Raw genomic sequence first — 25,035 nt, forward strand, 5'->3', positions numbered from 1 at the left:
GTTCTGATGGCTTTGGACTCACAAAATTCTGGATGACTGGCAGAATCCATCTTCCTAGTCTTCATCTTTTAATGGAAACGGCTATGTTCATGAATAGGCATATATTTTTTCCTCTTCAGAATCCATAAGTTCTAGCCATGGACATAGATGTGCTCTGTCACTTGGGACTCAGCAGAAGGATTTTTCGTGTCCTTTTCCTGTATCATGTATGATGTGGAATGGACTGTAATGATCAGAATTCCTTTCCAATAGTGAAGTAGAGACCAGAAGGATCCTTATTTGTTCTTGGCAGGGAATATAACTTCAGATATCTTCAGTTTTCTCTCTCCTGGGTGTTTAGTTTGGGAAAGACTTTGTGCTTTAGTCATGCTGCTATTTGCAGTCTGTTTGACCAGATTGTCTCATTGCTCAAAGTCTTTGTTCCCCTGAGAAACAAGATCTTCACATCAGTGTCTTGGACTTTTAGGCTTTCTGGATGTTGTGGTTTTACCCCAGCCTGCAGTTAAAGCTCTCAGAGCCGCTGGGTCACTGCTCCTTGGTGAAATGGGGTAGAGAATTGGAAGAGTAAAAGTGAGAGAACATGTGGGTTGAGATAAAGACTAATAGGTAAAGCAAAACCCATGAACACGAACAAAGCAAAACAAGGAATTCATTCACCACTTCCCTTGGGCAGGCAGGTATTCAACCATCTCTAGGTACAGGGTCTTCATCACTAAGTGTTGGGCAGATTACTTAAATGCAAACATCTTATTCTTCTGTGTTGGTATTAGAATGCATGTGAAGCGGATATTGTTTTAAGATGTATGATCTCTTTTTGCTTGTTTATAGAATTGGAATTGTTTTCATTTTAAATACAAAAGAAGAAATTGATGGAAATGAAGATGCTGGAATAGCTCTTTGGAGAACTTTTAGTTACATTGCGGAGGAATATGACACCTTTCAGGCCTTTACCTCAATAATTAAGGTTAGTTCTTTCACAAGAAATCACCTTTTTTCTTCTTCTTTATTAAAATTTATTAATTTTTAATATAATTAGGATCTTGCTACCTTGTGATAACATGAGATGTATGCATTTACTTTATAAGGAAATGTTAGAAACATGTGTACCATTAATATTCTATTATTTGCAGAAATACTTTCCTTCCCCAGAAACCAACTTGCTCTTTTCATTTTACCTATCAACAGGCTGTCTTTAATAATATAAAAAATTAGATACATGCCTTTCAGCTTTTAGTATTTTCTTATGAAAAATTATTCTCTATTATTTGTGTTAATGTGATGGCCGTCTTTGTGTTCTGTATCTTCTGGAGTACAGGGATTTTAATGTCACTTTGGTAGACCTGTCAGCTTTGAAAAACCCTTTGTTTTTCTCCAATGTAGAAGGTGAAACAGAGTAAGATAATTTCTTTTTTTTTTGATAATGCTTGAGCTGTTCATGAATGTACACAACATAGAGACGCTCCAGGCTTCCAGCTTAATGCTTGACACAGGCTTTCTTTGTGAGAGAATGCAGGTTCTTGTAAAGACAGGAGGTGAGAGATGAATGGAGGAAAATAAAGTGAGCAGTCCATGTAAAGGCTCTGCAGGTAAAAATTGCATCAGAGAATGTGGTATTAATGCATAACATTTTTAGTTACATTTCTTTTCTGTTTTTCTGTTTAGTGCTTAGAAACTGATGTCATGGATAAACTTAGAGAGCTTAAGATGAAAGAAATTAAAGTAACTAGGATTACCTTGGAAGAGAAATCCACAGATGTCAGGGAGCTGACATGCATGGGTGACAATTATCCCTGACCAGAATCACAAAATATAATTTACAGTGTGCTTTTTAAAATGTTGTGTTCCTCTTTTTACTTTGTTTCATAATATAAAAAGGAGAGAATGATAAATATAATTAAAAGATTGCAAAAATATAATCAATAAAATACAAGTTTGAGATACTCAGATCTATAGAGGAAAATGTATTGTTCCTCATTTGAAAAGAAGTGGATTGAATATTTTTCACTTCAAATTTCTATTGTATGTTTAATGAAAGTAATAAAATATTATTCTATGAAATAAAATAACATTTCTAAGGAAAAATTATTACTGTAGGAAAAAGTATCACTGACTAATTTAGGCTTGGATTAATCCCATATAGATTCAGGTAACTACCCATGATTAGGTAGTTTATTGAAAGAACTTAGATTGCTTCTCTAATTAGTGGAGAGAAATAACCTTTCACATTCAACTCACATAAGTGTATTTCCTTTGCCACTTCAGATTTAGACTAAAGGTATAATAATACATTAATCAGAACAGTGCTCTGATGTAAAATTGTGTATATGAGCAATGGTGATAATTACTAAAGCAATATAAAAACTTCAATACAGCAATATAAAATTATATTGATACAAAATTTGATAGAGCATTATAAAAAATTATTTTTTATATACTTTTATTAATTTTATCGAGTTATGTTTGACAATTCACCACATTTTTTTAATTTCTTTCTGTTATAATTTTTACAGATGTACCATGAAGTGAGAGATGGAAGTGTTCTAACAGTAGATGATGTGAAAGATGTCCTTAGAAGTGAATACCCCAATGCTGATGTTCAGAGTATACTTGGTGTTCATTCTGAATATGATGAAGGGAGGAAGGTATGTTGAGAGCCAAGTGTTAAGAAATACTGCAGTGTAATACTTAATGCATTTGCTAAGCTGAAGGATTGTTAAATGTTAAAGTAAGTAGATACAGCACCTTTGAGTCATTTTCTTCAGCTACCATTCAGTCATTAATGGAAATGGTGCAGGGGTTTCTGCATTACTACTCTCACTATGAAAATTTACTCTTGCCTGCTGCATTCAGGAGCACAAGTTTTTTTTTAGTAGTCATGTCAAGTGGTCTCTCTCATGCTGTAGAAATTATATGTGTCTCTGGGTGAAGAGCTGAAACCTGTCTTCTAGGTGGATCATTGTTTTCTTTAATTCTGCCTTCTGGTTATAATATCCTTTGGGAAAGACAGCTATGGATTTTTATTTAAAGGCTGTAGAGAAGACATTTTTATCTGTAATTGAGTAGACAGTTTTCTGCTAAAACATACATAAAATACCTTTTTCCTCTGTGTGTCTTCAACCATACTGTTCATACAGTCTTGTGTTTTTGACTCCATTTAATTTATTTCCTTTTAAAATTTGTTATCTAATGTGTATTATATTTCTTTAAAAAGATGTATTGGGGCAGCCAGAAAAAAAGGGTGCTCTATGCCTTACGCTGTTTATTCCTCACTGGAACGAAGTCTAGAGGCTTTGTGTGGCAGGGCAGTTTGAATCTGTCCTGGAAACAGGTGGGTACAGTTAGGAGAAGAAAGTCTCCCACAGAGAATATTAAAGACAGAAAAATAGTCAGCCACCAGGAAGAAGAAGTCCCCTGTACAAGCGGGGACAGTGAGACTGTGTTGAAGACCAGGGAGGAGACAGTGGGATGACAGAAAAATGAACACATAGATATTGCAAGAAAACATGAAACAATGCAGAATATAAGAAGGGAGAGTTGCTTACAATACATCTTTATTTCTCTTTGTCTCACTGAATTTTCTAACTTTGAGGAAAAATCAGCTTGTTCTGATTTCTTATCAAATAAGACTTCACTTACGAACGTAAAAGCCTTTTGAGTTTTTTTTAGGGTACTTTCTTTGGGAAAAGAAAACTTTGTCTCAAGGTTTTTCTCTAATGTTGTTGCTTCATTTTTTTTTTCCTAAGAATGTTAAGCAAAATAAAAGAATATTTCTCAGCAAGTTTAAAACACCATCTACAGAGCTATGATTTCTTTTGTCATTCTGTTTGAGAAATGAGTCCCATCTGTTCCTCTGTGCTTTCCAAACGCTTCTTGTTTTTTCCCTGCTACTCATGAGAAGGTGTGACAGTGAAGAGTGCGTGGAGATTAGAGTTCATCCTCTCTTGATATTAGTTTCATTTTTTGCAGCAGTCAGCCACAGTCTGTTTAATCCTGTGATATTTCTGATGTGATCAGGCAGGAGCAACCTTTTATAAAAGGAGTGGCCTGGGCCCATTGCCTCAAGTGCTGTTTAATGGCGTGCCCTTTAATAGAGACGAGATGGATGTTGAAGAGTTAGAGACAGTTATTCTTCAGAGGATTATTGATGCCACCAAGTTCTTCCAGCGGGCAGTGTTCATGGTATGTTCAACATTCCTGAACGAAGGCAAGATGAAATATTTGGCAGTAAATTGTCTGAGTCATGTTTATCTATTAAGTTTTTTATAATGAGATGGCTTGGAATTAATAATAGCACACCTGCAGTTACATTGTTACATTAATTTGTGGTCATGGTTTTGAAACAGTACATTTAAATTATTCAAGACTGGAGGATCAACTGAGCATATAGTAATTATATTGGTTTTTTCAACCAGAAACTGAGACTACACTGCACTTGTTCATTGAAAAATGTACATCTGATATTTTGAAATACTATCTGTCTGATATAACTTATGTGGTTTTGACTTGACATAGTCCATAATTTGGTGTATATAGAAGCTTTAAGCTCAGTTGAAAGACTGTACAAATACTTGGTCTTTGTCTTGAAACTATAAAAGTACAGATTTAATTTTTTTCTCTTACTACAGGGTTTGCTAAATGATCACATGAATGCAATAGATTTTCTTATGGACCAGAACAACATAGTTTCCCGTATAAACCCCACTATTCTTGGAGCAGAAAGAAGATACATATCTTTCAGACCCACATCCGGTAACTACTTTTCTCAGATTGGCTGTTGTTATGATTTTTCTTTTTTTTTTTTTTAATGTTTAACATGTTGCATTTTACATTTTGCAGTTCCATTTGATGTGGAAGACTTCTCTACTTTCTCCTTTTTGGACTCACAAGATAAAAGTGCTGTAATTTCAGACAACATGAAGTATTTAACAAAAAAGGGTAAATTAGTTTCCTGTGTGGGTTATCTGTCTATCTGTATATGGGTATTACATTGTTAAATTGTTGAAGTTTGCCAGTAAAATATCCTGAATAAGTCAGTATCCCAAGGATCGCATGTAAACAACTACATTTTCTAATATCCTAGTACTTTCTTTAAGGAGCCAGATCACATCCTAATATTATAAGCATAAATTATAATTAACAGGATAGTTATTTTCAAATTTGTAGTTTTGAAATGGGGTGGATGTGGTGGCTAGTTGTTTTTTGTGTCACAAACATAAAGTTTAAAAGCTTTGCAAGACTTTTCAGCTTTGGAAACAGACGCAGTTTTCAAACTAATATGATTTTACTTGAGAATGTTAGAGGATATTCAGTTTTCAAGTGACTCTTAGCTGCACCATTATCAAATGCAGAATATATAGTCTTTGTAATATCTGTAGCAAAATTAGGCATATCTGTAATTTCAGGAATAATTGATTATATATCTTATTTATTAACATAAGTATCTTCTTATTTTTCACCTAGTTAGATGGTTTAATTTTGCTATATGAAGCTTTGTCTTTTTGTAGAAAAGAAATAAAATATATTCTGATAAGCTCTGTCAGGGGAAGTTTAGGTTGGATATTAGGAAGAAATTTTTTACGGAGAGGGTAATCAGACACTGGAATGGGCTGCCCAGGGAGGTGGTGGATTCACCATCCCTGGAGGTTTTTAAGATGAGACTGGATGTGGCACTTAGTGCCGTGGTCTAGTAACCATGGTGGTGTTGGATCAAGGGTTGGACTGGATGATCTCGGAGGTCTTTTCCAACCCAGTTGATTCTATGATTCTATGATATTATCACTCATTGATACATTTTATATTTATTAAAACTCAATTTTTTTGTACATTTGAAGTATTTTTTAATGTAAACATTCTTATTGCATATACAAGTACATTCCCTTGGAGTTAGAGGAAATTACAACAGAGGGGGCATATTTCTGCATGGAATTTTACCTTATTTACTTCTAGGAGGGAACAGTTAACAATTGCTCTTAACCAGTCCATCAAGAGACAGAATAACCATGTTAACAAAATGCTGTTCTTTCAGAGATTTTTATGTAATATTTACAGAGTTTTTACTTATTCCGTTATCAGAAGTAAATGCCAAATACTTAAATTTCTTCAGAAGACAATTATTTGGCTCTATTTGATTCTGTGTCTTCAACCGTAGGGACATCTCAGCTAGCTGTCAAATGACTGACTTTCAATTTTAGACCTATTTGTAAGATTGAGATCTCTTGTGTAAAGCCCATAACCTTTAAGCTGGAATCTATATTTCATATCTCTGTCCCCAGTATGTTTCTCTAGACCACAGCAAGAGTTAATAATAACCTCTTCCTAGAATCTCACCAGAACCTTTGAAAATTTCTGTCTATATGTATTACCTTTTAGGGGATATATGATAGACCTGGGTAGACTGATATTCTTCTACAGATAATTTTGCAGAATTTTTCACATACTATTCCTCTTCTATGACAAGTAAAGAACAGGAGACTGCAGAGCAGGAAAATAGGAAATTTTCTGCAAATACACTTACACAGTAGTTTACTTTCTTTGGACTGTATTTATTATTATTCCCATTTGTGTCCAGAAGGTTTTTTCCAGCATTTAGTTGAAGGACTCTACTGCCAGAGAAAGTGGTTAGCCTAGTTTATGCATTCTTGTAACTACTTAATTCTTCTCATTTCTGGCTATATGAGCAGCCTCCAATCCAATGTTCAGAAGTAACCTCTGGTAAAGCAGATCTTGTTAATTGGAGCTATCTTATTACTTAGGGCCCTTTTGTTTCAGTGCTGCAACGATGGCTTGGCTCTTTTAGTGACTTTGTCCTATTAACATGGTAAATTACCTCCTGAGAATCTTATTTCAATTCAGAGAACAAAAGATTCTGATGTGGCAAAGATTAGTCTTGCAATTGAAGTCAGCAGTCAAACATACACATAAATTTTGAAATCTCAAACAGAATTAATTCATTATTCATTAGTTGTGAGAAGATTCTCCAGAAAGTAATGCAGGATTATCTTTAATTTTCAGATGAAGACGCATTATATGCTGTTACTATCTGGATTATTGCTGATTTTGATAAGCCATCTGGTAGACGACTGCTTTCTAATGCCTTGAAAAGCCTGGTGAGTTTCAAGCAGGTTTTATGAAATTAATTATTATGAATATGTTCTTAACAACGCTCTGCACATTCAATAATTATACTGCTACATAAAGGTGTAACAACATTTTTTTTGTGGGTCAGGTGCATACTTGAGAGACTGGGCTTTTGTTTTGCCCAGCTCCCCCCCAGAAATGATCATTTGGTTGGTTCATGGGCTCATGACACAGGAGAGAAACTGTGACACTGTGTACTAAAAGGGTGAATGTCTTCCCAGTTACAGACTTTCTCCCATCAGGTAGCCTAGCATGTGACCTGGGCCAAGGAATTTAGCATACTGCCTGTTGATGTGAGCCATTATGCAGTGTTCTCCTGTTATATGGCATAGCTGTGGTCATGAAGCGACCATTTTTTCATGTACTGTTTGTGTACTTCAAAGACAGATTAATTTTTGTGTGTATGTTCTTAATATGTTAGGAGGATCATCCACATTCATGAGTTTGCTTTTTTTTTTAAGTTCTTCTGTATTAATAATAAGATTTAAAGTATAAAATACAAATATGTACATATACTTTATAAAGTATAAATGTCTCACGTGAATATAAATGACGAAAAACTCTCAGTTCGGGTCAGGTTAGGAGAGTGCTTAAACTGAAATTGGGAAAGCATCTACATTTTCCAATCAGGAATGAAGTAGGAACCACCCTAAGGGAATTAGAAGATTGATATCTTACAGAGAGCATGTGATCACAAGTATGTATTAGAGATAAGCTTTAAAAAACATAAAGAGGAATATTCAGTACAAGTCCTTGTTACAGAAAAACATTTAATTTCTCTGACTGCTTGATCAGTGACCCAAGTTTGACATGTCTTCCATCTGTGGTTTTGTTTTCTGCCCACCACTTCAGCAGAGGAAAAATTCCATATTCCCAGCTAAGAGGTGAGAACTGCCTAGGCAAGTCCCCATGTGTTAGTAAGGAGAATCTAGGAAAAAATATTAGAAAAAACCATTCTGAATAAGGTTTGTCAAATCTTCAATGCAACAGCAGTTTAATTGGTTATCTTCATTCTAATTCATAGATTGATTCACATAAACCTCCTGTACTGCTTGGTCTAGTGACTTTCAAGTGTCATGACAAAAAACCAGAACCAGTATTTTTCTGAAGTCCATTGATTTGTATGGAGGTTCTCCTTTCTAATCCCTTTTGTCTGTCAAATCAGGGTCTAGTAGAATTTCTGATAGTTGCAGAATTGGCACAAACACCTCTTACTCATGACTTGCCATCAGCATTTGAAGAAAAAGTGCAAGAATCTGGGCAGGAAAGTGGCTGAAGGAAATTCACTTTTAACTATTCCAACTAATATATACTGTTTTGAAAACTACAAATATATTTTTACTTCATTTGAAAAAAAGCTAGAGATATCTTAGCTGGAAGAGACCTTTAGAGTTCATCCAGTTCAGCCTCCCACTCAGAGTGGGATTATTGCCTTTATTAGATCAGGTCAACTGTAGGTGTGGCTGAAGGATTCCTGGAAATCTCCAAGGAGGCAACTCTGTCCCCTCCCTTTAGAATTTGCTCTGGTGTTGCACTGCCTTCCTAGTACAGTTTTTTCTGCCAGGCCAAAATTTGTGACCATTAACCCTTGTTATACTCTGCCGCTACCAAGAAGGATTTGGCCCCAGTCATGTTTTTCATTCCCCTTCAGTAGCAGTTGGTTGCTATTAGAGTCCCCTGTAGCCTCCTCTTTGCCAGACTGAGCAAGCCCAGGTTCTTCAAGTACTTCCTCATAGTCTTCTGACCATCTTAAAAGCCCTTTGCTGAAGCCTCTCCAGCATTTCAACATCTTTTACTGCACTGGGGGGGGGGACCATAACTGTTTTAACAAAGTTTTTCTCAAGGGCTGCAGTTTAAAGTTTGCTAAAGTTTAGTGTGTTGAGTACCAGTGATTGGACTACTTATTTTTTTATTCCTTACTGCAGTAAAGTCCATTTTCTTCAGTTAGTGATGCTATTTGATCCTACCTTAGAATCCTCATGCTCTCTGGTAAAATTTGAGTGGCATCACTGACTTTAGCAGGTGAAAGATTTTTCTGCTGATTAAGATTAAAGGGGTAAGTGGATAAATTTGCTTGCATTTATTTTATGTTTAGTTTGATAGTTTTTGAAAAACAGAAAAATGTCTACAAAACCAGTTCTGAAGTCTGTAAATGATCACTTGTGTATATCCTTTGTTAAAAATACTCTTCTGCAAAATGCTCAAAGGCAATTGTTCTATTAAAAAAACCCTTCTCTTTAAAATATGTATTACACAATAGGTAAATCCTTTCTAATCATGTTTTAACTCCTAGTTGAAATTATGAATTATATTACGGCATTGAAGTATATTTTCTAAAGACAAATAGCTGCAAAAAAATTAAATACTTAAGTTCATTTCACAGAGATACGAATACACTACATAACAGCAGATGGAACTGTAAATAAATGTGCTTATTATTCTGTATTTTTCTTTGCAGAAAACAAGCAGTCATACACGAGTAGGGATTTTGAACAATCCTTCATCAAAAATAAAGGAATCTAACACAGCCATTGCAAGAGGAATTTTGTCTGCTTTTCTAACACAAAATAACAGCAACTTAAAAAGTTTCCTCAGTAAACTCAGTAAGGAAGAGACAGCAAAATCCCTTGCTGCTGGAACTAAAATTACTAAATTCCTCATCCCAGTGAGTAAAAACTAAATTAGATTACTTTCTTTTTCATTTTACATATATTTTATTGTAAGGGGGCATGGTTGAGAGTGACAGTGTGTGGCCAAATGTTACTAAGTTTATAACCCTTATACAGTTTCTGCTCAAGCAGATTTGGATTTTTGGCAACTTTTATACAGTTGAAGAATAAAGAATTTATTTAAAGTCAAGCAAGAGTACTGAAAAATAGAAAGTACAGATACTAGATAATCGAAACCAAAATAGTTTATTTTTTAATTGTTGATTTTTTTTTGATAGCTCTCAGTTAAAATTACAATATTAATGTTTTTCAAGAATTAAGACTTCAGAAGTAACTTTTTACTGCTGCTGTGGTTGTGAGCAGTAGTAGGCACAGACTGAAGCATTATACAGTTCTGGACAACATTTTCTGCTGTGTTTTTATACAAATTCATTGGTTTAAAATACAAATGTTGCTGATTTCAAATTTCTCATGTGGAGTGGAGCTGAGTTATCAAATAACAGCTGCTAACTACAGGTTTTGTTTCAGAAGGAGCTATAAATTGTCATCTTTTTAAATAGGAGGTGTTGCAAAACTAAGAGAACTCTGGCAACATACTGGAAAATTAATTAGTTACTTTGAGTCATACTTTTATTTCTTTAATAGATTTTGAAAGACGTAAAGGTAGATAATCAAGCAGGCATGTTACTGATTTATCTTGTTTTGTTTATTCTGATACATTAGTTGTATCTGAACGAATCTATTTGCTTGGTCTGCATATTACTAGTGAAGAAATACATATCAGGAGAGTTTAATATAGCATGATAATTTTGACAGGTAAGGCACAGTGCCAGTGTAAGTTTTGACATTTTTTCCCACTTTGGACATGGATTTGTTGTATGTCTTACTGGATGATGTTGGCTTCCCCAAAACATATTCAAGTTGTACCCAGTGGCCACATGAATGACTGTTAGGTTTTTGGGGTATTATGGATTTTTTGTACATCTTTTTCCTAAAAGTGAGAATATAGTTCAGTTCTTAACAGAAAATGTTATTTTTCATGCAGCTGTGTGCTGGATTGTGGAAAAAGTGCTTACCCTCAGGCTCAGTTTACCTCTCACGGTTATTCAGAGTTGCCCCAGGGTAAAAACAGCACCCTAGCTAATTGTGAGACCTTGGCTCCACAACAACAGTTGTGTACTTACACTGAAGTTGAGGTTGTTTTGCTTTGATTTCTCATTACCACATAACTTAAAAAAAAATCTTTGATTACCTCATCTGTTACAAAATTTATTTTTGCTGAATCATTCCACCCTCTTATGCTTTACCTTTGCTTTAGGGAATGGATGGCAATACTTTTGAGAAGAAGTACAACACTTTAGGACTGGATTTAATTAAAACCCACCAGATGTTCTGCCAAGAGGTTCTTAAACTGCTTCCTGGGCAAATGGCTGTTATGAGCAATGGCAGGGTAAGAAAGAAAGTAATTCATCACTCAGTCTTCTTGTAGGAATTTTTTACTTCCTGGAACTTCAGTTTCAAGCTAAAGAAAATGCATTATAATAATTTCCCAGTTATTCATCCTATAGTTAGAGAATGGTATGAATGTTTGCCTTTGGGGTTTTTTAGTTTGTTTTACTCCTGTTTTTTTCATGAGCTCTATTCCATTGAAGCTGCTATGTATGTGTGTAATTCCCACAGCTATTTTAGAGTTAATCTGACGAAATTCTCTAAATGGTTTAATATCTGATTTTTTTATTTATGATATTTAAGAATAAATTTTGATCCTGAGCTTACCTATATTATACCACATAAATAAATATATATAAATTACATTGTCTAGGTTAGTATTTCAAGCTGTAAAACACCACATTTTTTATAAATATTAAGTTGTTTTATAGTCTTAATTCTTAATATTCAGATAAAAGTATAGTAATTTTTTTGTTTCTTATATGTATATCCTGGAACCAATAGCCTTAATTCCAGTGTGTCTGTAGGTGAACTGTGGTTTAAAAAATACAATGTTGCATTCAATATTTAGTACTTTTTAAATGACAGTCAGTATCTTACATTGTAAATAAAATCTATACAGATTACTCCTTTACTCTTTTCTATTTTCTGTTTATTGCTCCAGCATTAGAAAGAAAGAGATACTGTGTTGGCATCTCATTACTGGAACCTCTCTTTAAATTGTGACTTTAGTTATTTTTGTGCATCCTAAATGCTTCTGAGATGCAACTGAAACACCTCTAATAGACACACAGAAAACATTTCTGTTGATGAAGCATAAAAGAATTGTTGGCTTTTTTGGTGTCAACTCCCCCATAGCTAAATATGCAATGTTATTTTATAAATTATTATTACTGTTTTCTATGCCTAAAAAGCTCAAATAATGTCATATTTTAAGTTTTGGGGAAATAGGTTTCCTAAAAATACTTGGATAAATTTGATAATGCACATTCCATCTGAATGTGTGTTTTCACTTAAAAGATTACTTTAAAAAAAAGATATGGGATATCCTTCACTTCTATCCTAGCTATTTCAGCACTTTAGTTTCATGAGCAAATTAATTTTTTTTCTAGTTATAACTTGTACAAAATTAGCATGGTATTTTATAATCACACTGTGGTTTCATCTATCTCATACATCATTAATACTGATAAACAGTCAAAAGTGAAATAACTCCAGAGAGGTTACATAACCTCTCATTTTCAGGAAGCAGTTGAATTTTGGGAGAGAGGCGTTCAACGCCAAACTTACATCATGACATTCTACATCCTGGGCACTGTGTAAGGTGACTTGGGTCCATTTAGCTTGGTGGAAGTTGAGTAGAAAATCCAAACAGCATCCTCAAAGCTATTTTCTGGCACTTCAAGGCACCTTCTTTTCCTTCAGACACCAAAATAACATAGTAGTTCTATATCTTGTCTCTTATTCTGCATTTCTTATCCTTTACTCTTTTCTTTCTTTCTGTACATTCTGCTTAGAATGGATAGAAAGCCTTGAGAAGTTAAGATTGTGCTCACAGAATTAAACAACTAAATAGTGTAGTAGACAGACAGTAATTTGAGTTTAAATTAATGTACCTAACAGAACTTCTTCTTAACCTTAGAGTTGTTATTTCTAAGTAGTGTGTTCCTTTACAAAGGGACGTATAATGAAAGATAGCATGGATATTTCGATTGCAAGTATTTTTTGTGATTGAAAATTAACTGTAATCACATAACTGTAAAAACCTAATTCTGCATGGTTACTATAAAGTTTAGTGTTTTATAGTTACTAATATTGAAGTGTATGGGGATGGGGGTTGAATATTGTGCATTCATTTAAAATATTAATGTATTTTTACTTACAAATGGAACAGTATTGGGACATTCCACACTTAATGACATTTTTTTCTCTATCTAAGGTACTGGGTCCTTTAGATGAAAATGAATTCTATGCAGAAGACTTTGATTTGTTAGAAAAGATAACATACAGTACCTCTGCGGAGAAGATTAAAGCTCTTGTCAAAGAGATGGGAAACAGCAGTAAAAGGTAAAATTCTCTTGCATTTTGAGGCTTTATGATGTACTGTCTTGTTTATTGCCTGTGACAAATTAATTATCTTTTTGCATGGGAAAATATGAACAAAGGTTCAAGTATATAGTCATAGTACTCTCCATGCTATATATATACACTCTACATGCACTTAAAGTGTTTGTTGTTTGAATGCTGTATATTTGCTATCCTCTTACTTAGCATTTGAATACTTCTGTGCAGACAGGTTTGTCTGTCCTTCATTGCCTGGTTAGCATTTCCCTGACAGACTTAATATACTTATCTACTCCAGCCTTTACCCCGTTTTCCAGAAGAAATTACACACCTGCTAAATTCTGTATCACCTTTATGCTTGGCTGATTATGCTATTTAACATAGTTTTCCACTATATATATAAACTGTGTATTTTGGTTTTCAACTGCCTGTGTCATCCTGCTGGTGACAGCCTTTTTGTTGCCTCATTGTTACAGCACAGAGGAGAATAAAAGGCATCCTGTGTTACTCAAAAGAAGTGCACTCTCTTGTCATCGCACATATATGTGATGAGGTTAAGGCATAAGAGATCCCTGTGTGTCCAAAAAATCACATCCTCTCCAACTCACCTCATCTCATGTGTGCAGACAACATTCACACATGTAGAGATGAGTTCTAGACATCTTTTAGTCTAAGGATCCAGATGATGTACAAAGAAGAGAGAAAAATTATATTATTTTTACAATATCTGTTGGCTTTTAAGTCTGAGTATCATTTCTGTTATCTGGAAGGACTGGCACAACTGAAAGAATCACTACCAGAAAAAAAAAATCAGCAAGAGTTAGATATCCAGGAGACAAGTAGTGAGAAGCAAAACATTCAGACAAATATTGTGACTTAGTGACACTGAAAAAAAAATAAGAAAAAGAAGGAATAAAGAGTTATAAATGTCAGCAGATTGTAGCATCGAAACTGTGTGGCTGAATTATAATTATGCAAATTTTGCATCAGTTAAAATTAAGTGTGCAGTTCACAAGCTCTAAGGCTGTAGTGGTTCTTGGGCATTGTCATGCTAAAGGTTTTAGTCCTCAGAGCTACAAATACTGAGGTGATAATTCCTTTAAAGAGTCCAGGTTTGGGATATGGGCTTCTTAAATATTATGCAGACAGACAGACAGACAGACATTAGAATATAAATGTTTTATTCCTTTTCTAATGAAAAAGAACTATATGTGCTTTATTTAATATAGTGGCAGTGATTTGATTATGAAAATAGATGCCCTGCTGTCATCTTTGCCTAAAACAGAGACGAGACAGGATGCTGAATTACTTAAAGAGCAGCACAGGTAAGTTCTGTCTGTCGTGATAATGCATTTACAGTACTTTCATATAGAAATTAGAATGTACTGATGACTACATGAGGTCTCTGGAAACTTGAGTAAGCATTCCAGTTTGGAAAGAAGTTGTTGATTCTGTGTTTGTATGAACAACCTGTTCATCTGCCATAGCATAATGTGTTTTTACTTTTTTCTTAATAAATTAATTAGTAATACCTAATGATTTTCCAACCTTATACTTTGCTGAAAAAGGAGTGATTACAATTGATGTGAATAGGAGTGGTTGATTCAGAGTTAGAAAACTTGGAGTCAATACACTTACTAAGATGTTAGAAGGAGTTCCACTGATTAGAACTAAAAGAAGTCTCCACTAATTTTTGTTAATGTGGAAAACTAGCACAGCTTTTTATGTCTGTGGATCTTGATTACTGTTGCCAAGACTGATATACATGTTCTTATACCTGGATAACAGTTTATGGCTTAGCAGTGTCATTCTTGACCACAGCTAATACAACTAGATTACATTAAAATGCAAATTAATAGGGCTCACTGGCAGCTAATTCCTTAAGGAAAAGCGAACCCCCTGTCATCAGCCAGCAGATTTAGACCTGGGAAGCTCATGTGTCTTTAGTATCCTTACTTGTGTGTTGACTCCTTGTGTTTGGAATACTGCATTTAGAAAGTGAATATGCCCTGTCACCTTTTGTTGTTATTGTTGATGAATGAGACCTGAAGTACCAAGATGAGCATCTGTGAATCCTGTCCTCTCTGTAAGGGGATACTGGTTTTAAATTAAGCTTAGCTAGGGCAAGCTTATTGGAGAGACAGGTACATTTTTTAAAAGGACATATGGTAACACGAGAACTATGATCAAGCTACAGATTTTTGAAATGTTATTTTGGAATCCCTACTTGTTTTACTGGTAAATGTGCTCCAGTGTGCTATGCTTGGTGGGCTGCCCCTGTTGTTGAAAACAGGAGTAAAATCAGTAGTAGCCTGTTTTAAGAGGCTAACACCTTTGTCAAAGTTAGTTACTGACTAGTAACAGTCAGTACTGTGCTGCTACCATACCTTTTGTGGAAAACAAATTCAGACAGTCCCTTTTGTGTATTTACAGCACATTGGTTTTTGTCTTTTTTAAAGTGAGGTTTACTAACATTTCCTTCCTGTCGATCTAGAGTACTTTAAATAGCGTCTCCCTGACTTAGTCTAATCAAGTTTATCAAACTAAATTATTTTCTGGAACACATAAAGCTAATCCATCTTGTCAAGTTTCACACTTCTCAGTTGCCATTTTTCCCACTGCTTGGTTCTTTTTCTTTTTCCTAAATTGTAGCACTGCCAGCACTTGTCTCATCTGATGGTTCTAGATGTTAGTGAAGGAAACTGTAGATGAGTATCAAAAAGGCCATATTTTTCCAAGTTTTACTATGGTTTATTCTATTAATTTTGTTGTGAGGAATGTATCTAATCAATAACCAGTATAGAACTATGCAGATCAATGCTAAATTTTTAATGTCTGTTCTCATTTAGCTTCCCTAGTGATATCACAGAGAGCAATCATGATTATTGCTTGAAATGAGGGAAGTGTCTTCTTGAATGGTAAAATCTGAAGTGCTTCTGATATTACAAATTTATGCCTAAAAATGCTTGTCATTTCCACAAATTCAGTTCAGAGTTTTCATTTTTAATGAATATTTTTAATACTTTTTTAACAGTGTAGTAAAAGTCGACCCTCAACAAAATGAACCATTCTATGATGTTATTGCTATTGTGGATCCATTGACAAGAGAAGCACAGAAGATGTCTCATTTATTGATTGTAAGATGGTGGTAATTTTTTTTAATTTACGTATTTGTAGCTTAATTTTTACTAAACTTGTTCTAATTTTCATGTACAGTATAATAAAAGGCTAAACAAAATTTAGGTTTTTTTCTTTTAAATATGTGTTTAGTTATTTTAATTCATATAAAAAAGTTGGGGGTGACCTAATTCATCATTGTGAGTACTTTATTTGCAAGTGAAGTTCATATGCCCCATGCACCAGTCCTCTTAAAAGTGAGTCCATAAGTGCTCTTTATAGTGAATAGAAGGAAAGGAGGAGATTGTCTACATAATACAGAGGAATAGAATCTTCCTTCTCAAATTTTTAAGAGACATATGCTTCATTCTATTAAACCAGATCACCTTAGTTTTCCAAGGTACTCAGTTGAGGTGGTCTAAATCTGACCTGTTATATCATCATAAGAAGATTGGACTATAAACCTTTCAGCTCTTGGAGGGGTATTTCTCAGTTGATTAATGCTACTGAGTATTTCTAGATGGTCTTCCATTGTGTGTAGCTATTGATCTTTGAAAGAGAAATGGGCCTAAAAACATAGCTGCTAAAATGATTTTCTTTTTTCACTTACTGCAGAATATCACTGCCTCAGGTTCCTTTATAGTTTCCCATAAAAATGCAAATTTTTTCTTCACTTTATGGTCTGCTACAGTTCTGAAGCCTGTAACTTATCTTCTTTTTTCTTCAGTAATTATGCAAGTTTTGTAAATTCTTATATTGCTTTTTCCCCTCACATTTTCATACCCTTTTTTGTCAAAGGTTGAAGCATCCACTCTCTCTTCATATATAATAGTGAAGCAAAGTAAAATGTTTTAAAAGATTCGTGAAAATTCTGATATTTCAGGACACTGAAATACTAGCTTTTCTCTAGAATGAGATCTTTCATTTCACTATTCTCAGTTAAAATGAAAGCTTGTATTACCAAATGAAAATATTTCCATGTTGAAATTGACTGGAAACTCTCCATTTAGCCAGAAGTTCATATTAGGAGTATAAATCATGTTAAGAACCTTGCAGTTCAGACCAGAAGCCTTCATTCCTCCTGGCACAACAGGTGCCCTCATGCATGCCTGGGCAAATGACTCCCATGGTGAACCAAGCTGTTCAGCTATCCCAGATCCTACTGGATTCACAGGAGCTCTAGTTTTATTCAAGAAGCCAGCCTTTAGGAGAGAATAATAAAATGCTGTTGAAAGTAAACAAATCAGAACTGTTTTAATGTAGATGACACTTTTTGGTAATATTTTTAAAAAACTAAAAATAACCTGGAAATTATATATTAAAAATATATATAATTATCTGGAAAGCCACCACGTCCTGGTGTTGAGACAAAACAGGCATACAAATACAGCAAGCCCCAGATTCAAAGTTCTTAAATGGATGCCTTTCTTACTGTATATATGGGTGACTTAAATACTGTAAACTTTAAGCACCTGAATGTATTTGTATTTAAAGGTTCTTCTTTTGAGTAACATAATTGGATTCGTGCCCAGTCTATTGTTTTGGTAACCATTCATGGTGCAAAATTTGTGTAGTAGCTACCATGGCAAACACATGATTCTTGCCCAGTCTGCATTGAATATGTCCATTTCATGATTTTATTTTTTTTTTACCGTGGTGAAACCAGGCTATTATATTACTTTCTGTGTCACTTTCTACAGAGAAATCTTTTGTTTTTTTTTTTTTTTTTTTTTAAATATCAACAAAAAGTTACTCAGATTAAGTGGAATTGAAATTGAGAAGGGTGTAAATATGTATAGGTAAAATGTAATCTAAAATTTACTGCTTAGTCTGAGAATCTGGCAATTTAAGGATGGAGGTATGGTATGAGTCAGATCATGAATGAGAGCTGAATAAAGGCTTCTGTCTGGTTTTAAAATATATACTGGATTGTACCATAAGAACTGCTCTATATCCTTTCCAGAGTGAGGCAGATAGCACTCTCCATATAATGTGTGTTTTCCCTTTTTCAGAAGTTTCGTTACAGCCTTGGGCATCAAGTATTTCCAGATAAGGCACAGGCACTGTCTATAGTAAATATTTAAATACCTGCCATAACTTAACCATGATCGGACCACATAAGTTCCTAGCAGAATATATGGAATGGCTAATTAGTTCTGAAGTTAGGAAGGTGATCTCTAAGGTGATGTGGAAAAAAATTGAAATTCCTTCTGCTAAAATGGAGGACAAAATCGAAGAGTTGTGTTGTTTTTAACTCATGGTTCACCAAAAACAGCTGAAAAATTATTATACGTACTCTTAGGATTGTCTACCTTTCTTTTTCTTGTTCCAGTAGGTGTCCAGTAATTTAAAAATGTGGAAAGAAAAATCAAACCTTTTCTTTTTTTCCTGTCAGTTATCTTTTGCCTTTTTTCCTAGATTCATTCTGTCCTCAGAGAGAAACTCTTATTCCATCCCTTAAGTAAAAGGAGTCCTGGAAGGAGCCCTTTTGATAATATAGTCTGATTTCCTATATAACACGGGTCATAGGACTTCTTTTTATCAATTAGTATCTGAAGTAGAAATAATTTCTTAATCAATTCCTAATTTAAATATTATCAAGTAGTTGAGTGCAAATTGGAGCTCCTACTGAGCTTTTCCAGTGGGTAAGTAACCTGACTTGGACTTGGCATTATGGATTTTTATTTAGATCCATGCTGTAAGCATTCATCTTCTCATTATTTTGCCAGTTCTGTTGAAGATTCTATTATAAGAGTTTGTTTTCAGTTTAGATGCATTGTATTATGGTAACATTCACAAACAATTCCACGTGATTGGTTGAATAATCATGGTTTAGTGAGTTAATGCTCTTCAGATGAGTTGTGGTAACTTAAGTGTTTTGCAGAGTGACTACATATGCACAATAGAACTTGCTCTTAAATAATTTTCAGACCTAGTAAACTGAAATAATTCAGCCACTTTTTACAGTATGAAATGCTCTGTGAATTAAATTTACATTAAATTCGAATTTTCTGATTTAAAGTAAACAGACTGAACTCTTCATGTATCCTATAAAAGAGGCTTTCCAGTCTTATAACCATTTTCATGTGTTGCTTTATGTCCTGGCTTTTGGTGTCCTTATAAGACCTAAATAACAGAACCAAATTCAGTATTCCAGAAGTTGAATTGTTGAAAAACACAGAAATAATGCATTATTGTCTTATTTGTCATTTCCTATTTAAATTCCTTTGAAATGTTAATTAAGAATGGCGTTATTCTTTTTGCTACTGTACTAAATGTCATGGTCAGCTGATGAATTAGGATGATACCTCAGCCTTTTGCACGATCATTTCATTTTACACACAACATCCTATCAATGCAGATTGCTGAAGTGTATCATTCCTGCTATAATGGGATGAGGGGTTTGTGTTGTTTAGAGGTGAAGTCCAATACATTTATATCATGATTTTTATTCTGAATGATAGATATTTGAGTCACTTGGACCTCTATTTTAATGGTCTTAAACTTCCATCACGTAATACTTTCCCTTCTTATGCTTCCAGTGCTGTTGGGTTCCCGTTTCTTGGTTCTTCACTTGTTCCATAGCCTTTATTTTTTGTTCAGTAGTTTTCCAGTGATGGTATTCAGGTGACACAAAGGAATGAGGAACTAGGAATAGAACAGGTCCCTAGGGCCATGTAAAGTTACAGCACTGTAGTAAAGAATGTGTCTAAGCCATGGGTTGAACTGAGGAAAGAAAAAATACAGTTATAATAAAAGAGAAACTTAACAATGACCGTTGTCTTGCTTTGTTCCCAATTTATTTGCCCTTATAATTTTCGATTTTAGCCCCAGTGGTATCAATATTCTAACTTAGCTTTTATATCTTATTGACTATTCTAATAATATCCATAAATGTAGACACAGATGCTTTATACTTTCAGATAAGCACTTTGTATCAGAAAGCACAGAAATGAAGATAACTTGATAAAGGTTTTTTTGGGTGCTTTAAATAAATTAATAACATTGTTAGCTTTAAAAAAAACAGATTGCTCATTAAATTAAGAAAAAGCTATTGTCCTAATTTTATGGTTCTTATGTAAAATCATCCATAACATTAGTATTTTAGAAATAAACAGATGAAGAAACTGAGAAAAAAAAAGTAGAAATGTATTAACTTACTGAAATTTTTTGAAGTTGATTGAATGATTTAATACATTGTTAATGTATTGTTGACTTGTAAAATTATTAAGTAACTAAATATTAAAATAATTCTCTGTATTCAGCAATTTTCTGTATACAACTATTTTAATAAGAATGAAAGTAACCATTTTAAGACAAGTTATTGAGTAAAAGGTATGTGTTTGTACTTAGAGAACTTCAAGTGTTTTAAAATCTTCTAGAAAACACAATGTAAGAAAGGTGATAATATAATTTACTCAAGTATTGGAAAATGGGAGCAGCTGCTCTTCGTAAAACAGCATCACTAGGAGAAAACATTAACATTTTGACTATCAAGAATAGCATGTGCTAAATCATGCAGTTTTAGAAAAGGTCATATCTTTATTTGGAATATCTGACAACATCCTTTAATAGACAGATATATTTAGAACATTAAGCAATCTGAGATTTCTACTGAAACTTGAGAAATTATAGGACGTCACAAGGATGACTTTGGCTTATTTTCAAGGTTTGGTGATTACCAAGAACCATTTCTTAAAGAGATTTTTTTTCTGTAGGTACTCAAGGACGTTATCAATATGAAGCTCAGGTTATTTTTGAATTGCAAATCTAAGCTGTCAGAACTGCCACTGAAGAGGTAAGTAGTTTCTAGCTTTTCTTCTATGATCTTGCTCAGTTTGGGAAAACAGCCTTAACAGTGTATGTTCCCTTAAAAAAAATAACATTGCCCTGTGTTTCTGGATTCTTTTTTCATTGAATGTTACCTTAGCAGTTTGCATTTGTCTAGAGGAAAAATTTTTGTTCTAAGGTGTCAAGCATGGGATCACAGGGAAGTGATCCAGTCCATCAAATGCACCTCTTATAAACAGACCTCAGAGAAATCAGTGGAGAGTCTTTTATGCCTATGAAAACTCGCAGAGGAAGATGGTCTGCCGAACTTGATCCCTTCTTACAGCCCACTGTCTGTGCAATGAATTTTACAGATTCAGTACTCTTAATAATGAAATTCATCTGAATAAATGTACAGTCTGCATTTGAGATCTCACTATATTTCAGAAAGAAGATTAGACCCTGAAAGTACTGCCATAAATTGAAATTTCTTTCAATTCTCTGTAGAAAACAAGGTTCGCTAATTTAGTGATAGACATTTACGCTGAAATGAATTCCTCAGAGAGGATTCCTTTCCCTCTAGGAGAAATGTTTAAGCACAGCCATCTCTTTGGCAGATATTTTACCTCTGATTTCAATATCTTTATTACTAATTCCCTATGAGAAAGGTAGGTGGTAGTGCCTGCCCTTTAGCCAGTGAGCTGGAGAATGAATCACTTGCCCACAAAATGAAAGTCCTTAGTTTCTCTTTGGTTTGAGAGGAATTACATCTCTTAGACTGCAAGAGTGTCTGAATCATCAGTCTTCTGAGTATCTTGTGTGAACATTGTCATGATTGCTTTTAAAGCTGGGCACTTTGCAGATGTTAATGCCTGGCTCTTTTCTTGTGCTTGGGAGAACTTTCAGCTGTGGAATAAATGGGGTAAAGAGCTGGAGAGGAATAGAGAGACCACTGCCTTTCCTCTGTTCTGTCTTTGCTTCTGCTAGTGTCAGGAGCAGTTCTAAAAGACTCTTTTGTTTTAATAGAGATTGGTCCCTCTGCTTAGTTCAGTGATACAGAATCTGAGAATAGGAGGCTGTTCACGGTCAAGATGTTCAGATGCACCTCTTGGCTATTCACCTTCACAGCCCTTAGAATGTTAGTGGAAAATAGGCACTTCCACAGCAAAAAATTATCAAAAGCAAATAGATGTGTTCATCTACCAGCCCGTTTGAGTTCCTGTTGGTATTGTCTGATGGTATTCCAAAAGCATAGGGAACTACTGTGCTTCTAAACTTCATTAATTTGGTAAACATTCCCTATATTTTAAAGTATTTTAGAAGAACTTCATGTTTGGAACTTTTTGCTTTAGTACAAATATTTTTTCTAACACTTCTTTTTCAACAGCTTCTATCGGTTTGTTCTGGAACCAGAATTAAATTATGGGATTAACAAACACCTTCCTTCTGAGCCTGTGGCAAAATTCCTAGAATTGCCAGAATCGCCTCTTTTGACTCTAAACATGATCACTCCAGAAAGCTGGCTGGTTGAAGCAGTAAACAGTTCCTGTGATCTCGATAACATTCATTTACAGGAGGTAAGTAATAGTTTTTAAACACTATAAAACTTGTGTTGGACCTTCTACTTCAAGAGGGAAATGGAAATACTGTGAGATTTTTTTTTTTGTGTCTGTTCTCCAGAAATATTTTCTTTGGTAGTTGATTATTTAGTCAGTATTTTACCATTTCTATTGTTATGGTCTTTTTTTCGTTTTCTCTTACTTAAAAAAAGGAAAGGACAAGCCTTAAAAGAAAGCAATGAAACAGAAAAAAATCAGAATGCAGAGTACAAGTCAATTTACCTGCTATGTTAAGCTTTATGTTTACAAAAATAAGTAAAGCAATTAAAGGATTCTTTATGGAAGCTTCCTAGTTCTTTTTTATTTTTATATATATTTTTGGTAGTAATAGGATTAACCTAGGTAAATCTTCAAATAAACCTGAATATATGACTGTTCTTTAATGTAGGTTAAAATGTATTTCACCCTCATTTAGTTCACAGTTCTTTTAATTATTTTTTAATTATATTTTAATCCCTCATCTTTAAAGTCACTAGATTTGTTTTGGTCCGTAAGCTTATGCAAAATATTGAGGGTGTTTGATTGACCAGAGCTGTGTATTTGGAAGGTGTATTGTGAAAATAAAAGTGGGGATTTACCTTACCAAAGCGGAGATGCCTCAACTTCCTCAGCAGTCAGTGGAGAGAAGGTACCTCCAGGCAGTGATCCTTCCTCTTAATCTTGGATACCTGTTTTATAATTGAGTGAAGTTCCTTCTGGAAGGACCTTTCTGGGGTTTTTTGACTCTTGAATTAAGTTGGGGCAAATCCCATACAACATATTTGCCTCTGTAATATGTTGCTTTTTCCCACACGGTTAAATGACGTAATGTAATGATGAAATGTTCCTTCCATAGGTAAAAGGGGCAGTTATAGCAGAATATGAACTGGAGTATATATTGCTTGAAGGGCATTGCTTTGATGTGACAACTGGACAACCTCCTCGAGGGTTACAGTTCACTTTGGGCACAAAGAATAATCCTGTCGTGGTTGATACTATTGTGATGGCCAACCTTGTAAGTGTTAAGTACACGAATAGTCATTACAGTTGCACACTCTGTGAGAATTCTTTATGAGCATCTTGTTCTTTAAATCCATTTCTCTGTGTTGCAAGCTTAATAATGCTAAAAGCAACAGGCACATCCTGGAGTTGAGACCATCTTTAATTTGCTGAACTTTCCTCCTGCTCCTCCTCTGATCCTAGTATAGGTTTGGCGATGGCCTAATTTTAGGCTCTAACCTGAAGTGCCTAAACTGGGAGCCTAATTACCTTTAGTAGATGGTAGGAGGTAGTTATATTGAGATGGAGATTCCACTGACAAATGTAAGGTATGATTCACATTCTGGTTAAAATAACCGGTTTTGTTATACAATGATCCAGGCAAAAGAAGGCTCCTATTTTAGACCCTTCAGGTAAGCTTACAGCCTGTATGGGACATATCCACACTTCAGAATTCCTCTCATCGTGCAAAGTAATTATTTTTTGGTTTGGCAGTCTGTAGAGCAGAAGACCCTGTGATTTCTGAAATGAAAGATTTGTTTCCTATTGGCTAAGGTAATTTGATAGGGAAGGATTTTGATTAATAAGACCTCTTACCTATCTACTGTTCTCTGTTCTTTGTACATACTATATCACAAGGAATAAAATTATTAATAAACTATAAATCTTTGATTTTTACACAAATACTGAATACAGTTTCAACAGTAGATGATATTTGGCATGATGAAACTTTTAATGATTCCTCATATTTCAAAGCTTGTTCCACCTGACTTTCACACAGTGATAGCTATTTGCAGTGTTCCTAAAATGGAAAGGAGCTGTGTTGACACAGAAAGTTGTTCAGGACAAAAATTTTAAGTTTCAAAGAAGGTTTTCAATTTAGGGTCCGTTCAGTAATTTATTTCTTTACTGCTCACTTACTTGCTGTCCTTGATGGATTTTTTTTGTATACAAGTCAAATTCAGTTAGAAATGAATGGAGCACTGAAAAACATTATTATGGACATGCAGGAAAGGTGATAGTTGGTTGCATCACTGACACATTTCTTTTAGGGCTAGTATAAATGTTGGATAATTGATTTCTGTGTATGTAGATGGTTGAGTCTGAAATGCAGACGGAAGAAGTGCCTGTCTTTTTTTCATAGGGATATTTTCAGCTGAAAGCAAATCCAGGCGCTTGGACACTGAGGTTGCGTAAAGGAAGATCTGAAGAGATTTATCAGGTTTTTTCGT

At 34.4% G+C, this 25,035-nt stretch overlaps 1 protein-coding gene across 5 annotated transcripts in view; it reads left to right on the top strand.

Annotated features, from left to right (window-relative positions):
• UGGT2 (UDP-glucose glycoprotein glucosyltransferase 2) overlaps nt 1–25,035 on the top strand; it is an 87,890-nt gene that overhangs the window by 41,184 nt on the left and 21,671 nt on the right. For all 5 annotated transcript variants that reach the window (XR_007903378.1, XR_007903377.1, XM_051780579.1 and 2 more), the window contains exons 15-29: nt 829–964; nt 2,511–2,642; nt 4,015–4,179; nt 4,626–4,749; nt 4,837–4,935; nt 7,012–7,106; nt 9,596–9,802; nt 11,125–11,256; nt 13,195–13,322; nt 14,549–14,644; nt 16,354–16,456; nt 21,155–21,234; nt 22,594–22,783; nt 23,661–23,819; nt 24,948–25,033. Coding sequence is in view for 3 of the 5 variants with exons in the window: in XM_051780579.1 (XP_051636539.1) it covers nt 829–964; nt 2,511–2,642; nt 4,015–4,179; nt 4,626–4,749; nt 4,837–4,935; nt 7,012–7,106; nt 9,596–9,802; nt 11,125–11,256; nt 13,195–13,322; nt 14,549–14,644; nt 16,354–16,456; nt 21,155–21,234; nt 22,594–22,783; nt 23,661–23,819; nt 24,948–25,033 (1,932 nt within the window). In the remaining 2 variants the exon portion in view is untranslated. The remainder of the gene's footprint in view (nt 1–828; nt 965–2,510; nt 2,643–4,014; nt 4,180–4,625; nt 4,750–4,836; nt 4,936–7,011; nt 7,107–9,595; nt 9,803–11,124; nt 11,257–13,194; nt 13,323–14,548; nt 14,645–16,353; nt 16,457–21,154; nt 21,235–22,593; nt 22,784–23,660; nt 23,820–24,947; nt 25,034–25,035) is intronic.

This window comes from Manacus candei, unplaced genomic scaffold (assembly GCF_025592945.1).
Source record: "Manacus candei isolate 608988 ecotype Guabito, Panama unplaced genomic scaffold, ASM2559294v1 h1tg000014l, whole genome shotgun sequence".
Classification (NCBI taxonomy): Eukaryota; Metazoa; Chordata; class Aves; order Passeriformes; family Pipridae; genus Manacus; species Manacus candei.